Source organism: Oncorhynchus kisutch, linkage group LG22, assembly GCF_002021735.2.
Source record: "Oncorhynchus kisutch isolate 150728-3 linkage group LG22, Okis_V2, whole genome shotgun sequence".
Lineage (NCBI taxonomy): Eukaryota > Metazoa > Chordata > Actinopteri > Salmoniformes > Salmonidae > Oncorhynchus > Oncorhynchus kisutch.
Genome location: NC_034195.2, coordinates 17088109 through 17100289, shown reverse-complemented (window position 1 = coordinate 17100289; position 12181 = coordinate 17088109). Strand labels below are relative to the sequence as shown.

Sequence of the window (12181 nt, the reverse complement as noted above, 5' to 3'; positions counted from 1 at the left end):
ATGCATTTCAGCTGTGCTGGTGTAGAGAGAAGAGGGTTAGACAAGACTGGAATGGTTTTCGGATTACAGGTTCCACTCGGGGAGGGGAGACCATATGTTTCCACCCTGGGCCAGCAGGTCTCACACACTCAGCACTTTGTGCAGACTGCAAAGCTAGAGCTGAGGCCAGGTTATCCAATCATCCATTTGGCATTACATGAACTCTGCATGTAAGGCTGTGCACAGAAATGCTGTCATGCGCTTTAGCCCTTTAATCTATGGTCCTTTATGACTCTGCTGAACTAAAACTAGAATAGAGAATAACTATTATAGTATCATACTGTAGTTCATTTCATTCAACATTTTACCTGAATAAAATACCTAATAATTAAAGAAAAACAGTGTAATTTTGAATTCTGTACAGTTAGAGTGGGAGAAGTGGAAAAAGTATTGTCTTTTAATAAAGAGAAACTACATGGTATTGACGATTTAGATGGAAAACTACTGAGGATGGTAGTGGACTATATTGCCACTCCTGTTTGTCATATCTTTAATCTGAGCCTCGAGAAAAGTGATTGTCCTCAGACATGGTGGGAAGCTAAAGTTATTCTGTTACCCAAGAAAGGTAAAGTGCTCTTTACTGGTTCTAACAGCCGACCAATCAGTTTTCTGCCAGGTCTTAGCAAACAAAACTAAAAAAATTTGGGACCAGATACAATGCTATTTCTCTGTGAACAAATTAAACAACATACTTTCAGCATGATTATAGAGAAGGGCCCTCGACATGTACTGCACTGACACAAATGACTGATGATTGGCTGAAACAAATTGATAAGAATATTGCGGGAGCTGTATTGTTAGACTTTAGTGCAGCATTTGATGTTATTGACCTTCATCTGTTATTGGTAAAACGTACACTACCGTGCAAAATTTTGGGGCCACTTAGAAATGTCCTTGTTTTTGAAAGAAAAGCTATTTTTTTTGTCCATTTGTCCAAATAACATAAAATTGATCCGAAATACAGTGTAGACATTGTTAATGTTGTAAATGACTATTGTAGCTGGAAATAGATTATTTTTAATGTAATATCTACTCAGATGTACAGAGGCCCATCATCAGTAACCATCACTCCGGTGTTCCAATGGCACGTTGTGTTAGCCTTTTAGAAAGATAAACTTGGATTAGCTAACTGATTAGAAAACCATTTTGCAATTATGTTAACACAGTTGAAAACTGTTGTCCTGATTAAAGAAGCAATACAACTGTACTTCCTTAGACTAGTTGAGTATGTGGAAAATTAGCATTTGTGGGTTAATTTAACAGGCTCAAAATGGCCAGAAACAAAGATATTTCTTCTGAAACTCAGTCTATTCTTGTTCAGAGAAATGAAGGCGTGAGAAATTGCCAAGAAACTGAAGATATCATACAACGCTGTGTACTACTCCCATCACAGACCAGCGCAAACGGTCTCTAACCAGAATAGAAAGATGAGTGGGAGGCCTTGGGGGCACAACTGAGCAAGAGGACAGGTACATTAGCGTGTCTAGTTTGAGAAACAGACTCCTCACAAGTCCTCAACTGGCAGCTTCATTAAATAGTACCTGCAAAACACCAGTCTCAACATCAACAATGAAGTGTTGACTCTGGGATGCTGGCCTTCTAGGCAAAGTTGCAAAGAAAAAGCCATATCTCAGACTGGCCAATAAAATGAAAAGATTAAGATGGGCAAAAGAACAGACACTAGACAGAGGAAGATTGGAAAAAAGTGTTATGGACAGACAAATCTAAGATTGAGGTGTTCGGATCACAAAGAAGAACATTCGTGAGGCGCAGAAAAATGAAAGATGCTGGAGGAATGATTAACGCCATCTGTCAAGCATGGTGGAGGCAATGTGATGGTCTGGGGGTGCTTTGGTGGTGGTAAAGTGGGAGTTTGTACAGGGTAAAAGGGATCTTGAAGAAGGAAGGCTATCACTCCATTTTGCAATGCCATGCCATACCCTGTGGACGGCGCTTAATTGGAGCCAATTTCCTCCTAGAACAGGACAATGACCCAAAGCATAGCTTTAAACTATGCAAGAACTATTTAAGGAAGAAGCAGTCAGCTGGTATTCTGGTCTATAACGGAGTGGCCAGCAGTCACCGGATCTCAACCCTATTGAGCTGTTGTGGGAGCAGCTTGACCGTATGGTACATAAAAAATGCCCATCAAGCCAATCCAACGTGCGTCAGGAAGCATGGGGTGAAATGTCTTCAGATTACCTCAACAAATTGACAACTAAAATGCCAAAGGTCTGCAAGGCTGTAATTGCGGCAAATGGAGTTTTCTTTGACGAAAGCAAAGTTTGAAGGACACAATTATTATTATTTCAATGAATAAATCATTATTTATAACCTTGTCAACATCTTGACTCTATTTCCTATTCATTTTGGAACTAATTTCAAGTATGTTTTCATGGAAAACAAGGAATTTCTAAGTGACCCCAAACTCTTGAACGGTAGTGTGTGTTAAGGCTTTACATCCTCTCCCAACACCATGAGTTGAGAGCCATCTAATCCAAAATAACAGAGGGTTTTCTTTAATGGAAGCTTCTCTAATGTAAAGTGTACCAATCCTATCTATAGGCTAATCATGCTACCTACCCTAAGGGGCCCCTGTGTTGAGGGTCAGCGTGGCGGATGTGTTGTTGCCTACCCTCACCACCTGGGGGCGTCCCGTCAGGACATCCAGGATCCAGTTGCAGAGGGAGGTGTTCAGTCCCAGGTTCCTTAACTTAGTGATGAGCTTGGAGGACACTATGCTGTAGTTAATGAACAAACATCCTCACATAGGTGTTTGCTTTGTCCAGGTGGGAAAGGGCAGTGTGGAGTGCAATAAACATTGCGTCATCTGCGGATCTGTTGGGGCGTTATGCGAATTGGAGTGGGTCCGGGATGATGGTGTTGATGTGAGCTGTGACCAGCCTTTCAAAGCATCTCATGGCTACAGATGTGAGTGCTATGCAGCGATAGTCATTTAGGTGGTTACCTTGGCGTTCTGTGGCACAGGGACTATGGAGGTCTGCTTGAAACGTTACAGAATGGGGTCAGGGAGAGACTGAAAATGACACCCCGTGAAGTTAGTGTTTAGCGCGAACTCCCCTCATCTCAGAGCTTGGTCTATCTTGGTCTCGCTGGAGATAAAGCATCTGTGACAACGTGACATACACACAATCCTGTTCTAATATCTGCTCCCACTCACACCTCTGGGACCATCAGGAACAACACTTTAGTTGCTGCAAACAGCACCAGACATTCACAGGCTCATTTTCCTGACAAAGACCCAGTTTGGTGTCAAAACGTTGTCTGATTAACCCCCGGAGCATATACCAGTGTGTGGATTTATTTTCTGTCTGTCATTGTTAGTTAAAGTAGACTATTTTATTCATAGGATTTTTTACAACCACAACAGTGTGGTGTGTGACTGAGGGAGGGGAGGAAAGGTGGTGGGTGTAGCTGCTTGTCTGTATGTCTGTACTGTATGCTCTCTGCTCTGCTGATGAGAGATGGGCAGGAGTGCAGTGATCTAATATCTTATGAGAGAGACATTAGCTCTACGTGCTTAGAATCCTAACCACACACAATTTCTTACCTGGGCCACGCCAAACGCCGGTTGAAGGTGTTTTTTTAGGACACTAAAGGTGTGTTACGGGTACGGGGGTGGTAAGATAGAAAGGGGTGTTGTCCTTGATACTAGGTGTATAACAGCTAGATCATCATGGTACTTTTTGGTAGTAAGTGAACAGGCATATATTACGATAAGTATAATTTAAACTTCTCATTATTGTAAGTGGTGAAATAAGTACAGCTAGTTATAATTCTAATGGCTTAGCACATAAAAAAAAGACAAATCAGTCTTTACATGGCTAAAAGGGAAGGAATATAATGTATATTGTTGAATAATTACAGATGAAGTTGTATGGAAAAAGGACTGAACACATTAGAACTAGTGGATATATGTAGGCTTACAAATCCAGACTTTCCACTAGATGTTGTAACATTGCTGTGGGGACTTGTTTGTTTCACAAGAGCATTAGTGAGGTCGGCACTGATGTTGGGCGATTAGGCCTGGCTCTCGCAGTCGGAGTTCCAATTCATCCCAAAGGTGTTTGATGGGGTTGAGGTCAGGGCTCTGTGCAGGCCAGCTAAGTTCTTCCACACCGATCTCGACATACCATTTCTGTATGGACCTCGCTTTGTGCTCGGGGGCATTGTCATGCTAAAACAGGAAAGGGCCTTCCCCAAACTGTTGCCACACAGTTGGAAGCACAGAAATGTCTAGAATGTCATTGCTGTAGCGTTAAGATGTCCCTTCACTGGAACTAAGGGGCCTAGCCCGAACCCAGGCCATTATTCCTCATCCACCAAACTTTACAGTTGGCACTATTGAGGCAGGTAGCGTTCTCCTGGCATCCACCAAAACCAGATTTGTCCGTCGGACTGCTAGATGGTGAAGCGTGATTCATTACTCCAGAGAACGCATTTCCACTGCTCCAGGGTCCAATGACAGCGAGCTTTACGCCACTCCAGCCGACACTTGGCATTGCACATGGTGATCTTAGGCTTGTGTGCGGCTACTCGGCCATGGAATCCCATTTCATTAAGCTCCTGACGAACAATTATTGTGCTGATGTTGCTTCCAGAGGCAGTTTGGAACTCGGTAGTGAGTGTTGCAAACAGGGACAAATTATTTTTATGCGCTACAACACTCGGTCCTGTTCTGTGAGTTTGTATGGCTTGCCACTTTGGTTTACATGGAGAAGGCTTAATCAAGCTAGTTGTCTTGATTACTTTCTTGTATCGTTTGCACTGGCACCAAAAGTAAAACAAATTTTGATAGGGGTCAGAATGCGGATGAACCATCAAATAATTGGCATCCACATTACTCTTACAGAATTTCCACGTGGGTGCAGATATTGACAACATGTTTTTAACCAAGACAAAGGATTTGATGAGTGACTTTTTCCTATATAACATAGGTAGAGCAGATCTACGTATTGTATGGGACACTTTGAGGTCATGCAATTCAACACTTATCTTTAAAACAAAAACTATTTAGGTCAAAATAGTTACAATCAAGTATAATCTATTATAGAAAATTAAGTGAATTAGATGGAAAATTATGAAAAATTTACCAAATTCCTTTTGAATCTTGAACATAGAAATGCTACCAAAAATAGTCATCCATGATTCACCTAATTATGCTCTGAAAGATGAAGCAAAGTACTTTAAGCATACATTCCATTTTCAGTCTCCTCCATTTCCACTACTTGAAGGTAACTGTAAGGATTTTTTTTTTTTATTAACAGTAGTACAGAAAGACTTGTGTGAGGGCCAAATTGCAGAGGAGAAACTTCTTGATGCAATTAAAGCCTTTAGGCCAGGGACAAATCCAGGGATGAATAGCATACCAGTTGAGGTACAGTTGAAGTCGGAAGTTTACATAGGTTGGAGTCATTAAAACTCATTTTTCAAGCACTCCACAAATTTCTTGTTTAACAAACTATAGTTTTGGCAAGTCGGTTAGGACATCTACTTTGTGCATGAAACAAGTAATTTTTCACAGACAGATAATTTTACTTATAATTAATTCACTGCATCACAATTCCAGTGGGTCAGAAGTTTACATACACTAAGTTGACTGTGCCTTTGAACAGCTTGGAAAATTCCAGAAAATGATGTCATGGCTTTAGAAGCTTCTGATAGGCTAATTGACATAATTTTAGTCAATTGGAGGTGTACCTGTGGATGTATTTCAAAGCCTACCTTCAAACTCAGTGCCTCTTTGCTTGACATCATGGGAAAATCAAAAGAACTCCGCCAAGCCCTCAGAAAACCAATTGTAGACCTCCACAAGTCTAGTTCATCCTTGGGAGCAATTTCCAAATGACTGAAAGTACCACGTTCATCTGACAAACATAGTACACAAGTCTAAACACCATGGGACCATGCAGCCATCATACCGCTCAGGAAGGAGAGTGGTGGGGCAAAAAAGTATTTAGTCCGGCAGTGATGTTTTGGGGCTGTTGATGGGCAACACAGACTTTCAACTCCCTCCAAAGATTTTCTATGGGATTGAGATCTGGAGACTGGCTAGGCCACTCCAGGACCTTGAAATGCTTTTTACGAAGCCACTCCTTCGTTGCCCGGGCGGTGTGTTTGGGATCATTGTCATGCTGAAAGACCCAGCCACGTTTCATCTTCAATGCCCTTGCTGATGGAAGGAGGTTTTCACTCAAAATCTCACAATACATGGCCCCATTCATTCTTTCCTTTACACGGATCAGTCGTCCTGGTCCCTTTGCAGAAAAACAGCCCCAAAGCATGATGTTTCCACCCCCATGCTTCACAGTAGGTATGGTGTTCTTTGGATGCAACTCAGCATTCTTTGTCCTCCAAACACGACGAGTTGAGTTTTTACCAAAAAGTTATATTTTGGTTTCATCTGACCATATGACATTCTCCCAATCTTCTTCTGGATCATCCAAATGCTCTCTAGCAAACTTCAGACGGCTCTGGACATGTACTGGCTTAAGCAGGGGGACACGTCTGACACTGCAGGATTTGAGTCCCTGGCGGCTTAGTGTGTTACTGATGTTAGGCTTTGTTACTTTGATCCCAGCTCTCTGTAGGTCATTCACTAGGTCCCCCCGTGTGGTTCTGGTCAGTCAGTTAAAGCTTGGTCGCAAATGGACAATGACCCCAAGCAAAGTTTTTGCAAAATGGCTTAAGGACAACAAAGTCAAGGTTTTGGAGTGGCCATCACAAAGCCCTGACCTCAATCCTATAGAACATTTGTGGGCAGAACTGAAAAAGTGTTTGCGAGCAAGGAGGCCTACAAACCTGACTCAGTTACACCAGCTCTGTCAGGAGGAATGGGCCAAAATTCAACCAACTTATTGTGGGAAGCTTGTGGAAGGCTACCCAAAACATTTGACCCAAGTTAAAAAATGTAAAGGCAATGCTACCAAATACTAATTGAGTGTTCTGAGTGTTCCCACTTCTGACCCACTGGGATGTGATGAAAGAAATGAAATCATTCTCTCTACTATTATTCTGACATTTCACATTCTTAAAATAAAGTGGTGATCCTAACTGACCTAAGACAGGGAATTGTTACTAGGATTAAATGTCAGGGATTGTGAAAAACTGAATTTAAATGTATTTGGCTAAGGTCTATGTAAACTTCAACTGTATGTGCAACATTTTTTTGATCTCCTCAAAGATCCACTATTAACATGTTTTAATCACTCCTATAAAAATGGTCAACTATCAGGTACTCAGCAAGAAGAGTCCCCTTTTACACTTACTTTCAGTGTTGTGATGCAAAAATTGTCAGATATTATGCATCCTAACCAGACAGTTTTATTTTTACATAGAGAAAGTACTTGAAACAATAAAACACCATGAAACCAGGCCTGGTATTCATAGCTGACTTTGAAAAGGATTTTGAAAAAAGACGATTGGAATTTATATAGAAATGCCTGGAATATTTGAATTTTGTAGAATCTCTTATGCAATGGGTTAAAGTTAAGTATAGTAACCCCAGGTGCAAAATAGTCAATGGCTCCTTCTCAGACGGTATTAAACGGCCATTGAAATGTTAGCTATTAAAATCAGATCCAACAATAATATCAAGGGGCTAGAAATTCGGGGCTTAAAAACAAAAGGTATGCTGCTGATTCATGTTCTTTTAAATCCACAATTTGGATCCTTCCACAGTCTCATAGAGGATCTAGATACTTTTTCTAACAGTCAATTAACCCAGCCCAGAATCACTGTTCCCCATTCTCCACCCAGCCCAGCCTCCGTACTCTGACTTCTCTACCTCTCTCTTACCTTCCTTTTCTTTTTTTCTTTTCTCTCTTTGTTTCTTCACTGCTGGCTGGTGTGCCTGCCTGGCAACTGGGGCGTTTAAACATGTAGAACATGCACGCTGCTAAACATCCATCAATTGAACACGACCCTAAAACGCCACCGCCTCCCATGCTTAACAACCCCCCCCATCTGCACTGTCAATTCACAGCCCAGCTCACTGCCAACTAGGCGTGCGCGTGTGTGTGTGTGTGTGTGTGTGTGTGTGTGTGTGTGTGTGTGTGTGTGTGAGTGAGTGACAGAGAGAGCTAGAGCAACACAGAGCGAGAGAGAGCGTGACACCGAGCGAGAGAGCGCAACACAGAGCGAGAGCGACACAGAGCATGTCGGTTGACGCATGCGACGTGAGCGGTGTGGTTTGCATGTTAACCACTACATACTGTAGTTGTTCTTTGCTTTTCTAAAGTCAATCAAACTTGCCAGCTAATATACTGTAGTTAGAAAAGCTAGCTACTCTAACTAGAAATTACTTCTTGGTAGCAAGTTATGAGGTTGGGAACCTACAGTGTTTCTGGGCTAGCTAAAACCAACACCATGAAAGTGGCTAGTAGTATTACAGGAAAATTCTGAGGGGACATGCGTCCCTGTGCCCCATATGGGCATGACAGCACGCACACACATCTATTTTCCTCTGTACGCTTAGAGGCCAGTTCTGAGAAAGGCCCACTTCACTGTAAAGGAATCTGTTAAAAATGCATCACAGATATCAGTTCTGTTCCCGAGTTCAGGACTCAGTGAGCAGCACTGCCCTGTCCTACATCAGCACATCTTAACAGCACAGACAGAACCGCATTGAGAAAGAGCCAGCGCTGATAAATCTCCCCTTAATCACCACCACCGTCTCTGTCTGTCCCGCTCTCACTCTCAAAGACGCATTGATGGGCCCTAGTTCTGTCCAGGGAACACTGATGAGCTGAACTGCCCCAGTCATTCACACAGACAACACCGAATGTCTGAGTCTATCAGAGCATGTCCTGTCAATCAGCTGGCACTCAGTACATTGATAAGAATGGGGGGGTTCAGATAGACAAAATGATTGCGGACAAAGGACATTATTTCAATAGCGGAGCGTAGTTGCTCGTGAAATTGCGATAATGTGACATTTCAATGACAAATCATACAAAGATGCCTAATCTGGATTATTTCATGATTCTGGTAAAATGGTGGGGGTATGATACATTCCTCAATGCAGCACCTGTCTGTAACTTATCACAATGAGAGGAACAAGGCCCACCATTATTTGAGTAGCAGTAATCAAACAGATAAAATGGATGGATACCCACCAGCCAGACATAGTGAAGTCCCTATAGAGCATCCTCTTCCCCACCTCCTTCCTCTGTACCCGTCTGGGGAACTCCAGATGTGTAAACTCTCCCCCTAATAGGTGTGGCTGCATGTAGGCCTTCACATAGAAAGAGGAAAGAGAGAAGCGTGAAGAGATCGTCTTCCTATCCCCTGGGCACGCCAGTCAATTAAACCAGCCTAGACACCAGGCAAACGAGCTAAGCTTAGTAACTGTCAGTGAGTAACTGAGCAGACATGGGTTCAAATGCCATTTGAAATCTTAAAAATAGTTTGAGTGTTTTCTCTACTCTGATAAGATAAGTGGAGTTAGTTCTTTTTTGTCTATTGGTTCCATTGTGCCAGTCAAGCTCAATCAAGGCCAGCTAAAATATTTGAAATGATCTCAAATACTATTTGAACTCAGGTCTGGGACAGAGAACAGCCCAGGTTCAATGTGATTCAGAGGGTTGTGGTAGAGTTCCTCCTCTTGCCAGCAACTGTGGGCGTTATTCCACCAGCAGAAACCAGGTAGGAAAGTCAAGCATAGTGAATGTCTGAACAGGGAGGGGAGGTCATGTATTGCGATACAGTGTCTGTTGAGTTCCTCCTCTTACCAGGAATTGCAAGCGCTGCCTCTCTGACTCGGGTGTGAACTCTGTAGACATGGGGATAACCTCTCCACCTCGGATAATGATTGCTCTGTGCAGGACAAAGCAATCTGTGTTAATTCAAACAGTTTGAGTGTTTACTTCAGTGTGTGCATCTGTGTGTCTCACCTGCTGTCCCCGGCATTTCCAACGTAGAGCTTTCCGAGTAAAAAGAGCGCACACAGAGCAGTACAGCCTCCTGAGACGTTAAACACAGCCTTGTCTCTCTCAATCTGGGCATCCTGAAAGCCAAACACATAAATACACATATACACTGAGAGTACAAAACATTAGGAACACCTTCCCACTATTGAGTTCCACCCCATTTTCCCCTCAGAACAGCCTCAATTTGTTGGGGCAGGGACTCTACAAGGTATCGAAAGCGTTCCACAGGGATGCTGGCCCATGTTGACTCCAATGCTTGCCACAGTTGTGTCAAGATGTCCGGATGTTCGTTGGTGGGGGACAATTCTTGATGCACACGGATTCACCTGGTCAGTCTATGTCACGGAAAGAGCAGGTGTTCCTAATGGTTTGTACACTCAGTGTACATATACACGTCACAATAACACAACAACACACACACATAAATACACTTGAAAACATACACTACCAATCATAAAAGGAAACACTTCCACCCCCCCACTACAATAAAGCACATAAAGACCTGCTATGGATTCAAATCCTTTCCACAGTAACATATTGGACATAACATGAGCAGAATACATCAAGGAGAGATTTTTTTTAAACGATGGAAACCTAAAGACGAGGTGAGGTCTGAGGGAATAATCGTTATTACCCGGCTTAATTAGGGCGATTATTTTAGCACTAATTAAACCAAGGGAATTATTTTAAAAATCCATGATATTAATTAGATGAATAATTAATCTGTTACTGAATTCATCAAAAAGCTAACATAAAAAGTTGAACCAACCAAGCTATGGTTCTCTACCTATATATTATGGATGCTCACTAGTTCACCCTTTGTTATCTAAAACTATCGTAAAAGTGTCGTGGAAGAGTTAAATTGGTTTGAAGCGCAAACCAGAGTGTAGCCTTGTCACAGCAAGAAAGGCTCCGGCTCGGTGGGCCCCATCTCATATTTCTGTAGCGTGAAGCAGCTTGGTGTACAAGTACACCCCCTGGGCAGGACGCTCGTCTATCAGGGTCAATAATCCTACTCTGAAACGTTGGCTGTATAAATACAGACCGAGACAAGGAGGTGATGAGTAAAAATGTGTGTATCTTGGGTTATAGCAATGTCATGAGTCTCTAGCACAATATTAAGAGTGACAAAATAATGTCCGCTAATTTACTCTGTCCCTAGCTTGTAGTCCCCTGTGGAAAACACACTCACGCTAGAGCACTCTGCCATGCGCTCTTCTGCTGGCTATCAACTAGCTGATGAAGCACACTGTGTGTGTTTCTGTGGAACAAGACCCTAGTGACACCCCAGCACCCTCCACCCCGGCCCCACCACTGCTGTCACCTTGGAGGAGAAACACATTGCTCAGAAATGTGTGTGTGTTAGGGAGGGGGAACTTAGTGAACAAAATGTGTCCTTCACCGAGGGTAAGTTATGACTCTGTAGCAGTGCATACCTACGTATCCTGCTATCAAACGGCTGTGGCTGCAGGGGTAAGTTATGACTCTGTAGCAGTGCATACCTACGTATCCTGCTATCAAACGGCTGTGGCTGCAGGGGTAAGTTATGACTCTGTAGCAGTGCATACCTATGTATCCTGCTATCAAACGCCTGTGGCTGCCGGGAGGAAAGGCTTCAATAATGAAAATTGAAAAAGTCTGCATAAACAACTAGCTACACCCCCCCCCCCCCCCATTTTTTTTTTTAACACCCTTGCTTATCTTGCACTAACACTCGCACTTGTCTCGTCTCACTAGCGCCGATTTAATGGGGACATTAAAGGACATTTTTAGAGGACATTTTTTTGTTGTTTACTATGACTGGGATATATGTAGTTGTCTCACCTAGCCACCCTAAGACGAATTAACTATGATGCAATGCAATCAAAGTTCATGTGTCACGTGCACAGGATACAGGGTGTAAATGATACAGTGAAACGCTTTCCGCAAGCTCTCTTGTCGGTCAATAGGTCAATGCAAGACAACAGTCAGGACTATGGTTTGCATCCTACTGCAGGTTCATTTGACTGCAGCTTTAGTAGGGTCTATACACAGTACATGTCTTTACAGGGCGGGAGACTATGCCAAAAAAAAAAAAAATCGGATCTCCCCCAGTTATTTATGTCCTTCTCAATGTAAACAGTGTCGTCATCGTGAGCCACGTTTCCTTTTTATGTTTACACATCTCCGTGTTTATTAGGCTCTGGCAGCCT

General features: G+C 42.7%; 1 protein-coding gene across 2 annotated transcripts in view; it reads right to left on the bottom strand.

Moving 5' to 3' along the window:
* The window catches only part of LOC109867450 (protein phosphatase 1H-like), a 59513-nt gene that overhangs the window by 17554 nt on the left and 29778 nt on the right, over nt 1–12181 (bottom strand). For both annotated transcript variants that reach the window (XM_020456617.2, XM_031801876.1), the window contains exons 4-6: nt 9954–10066; nt 9792–9876; nt 9177–9295 (exon numbers count right to left, since the gene is read on the bottom strand). In XM_020456617.2, the coding sequence (XP_020312206.1) occupies nt 9177–9295; nt 9792–9876; nt 9954–10066 (317 nt within the window). The remainder of the gene's footprint in view (nt 1–9176; nt 9296–9791; nt 9877–9953; nt 10067–12181) is intronic.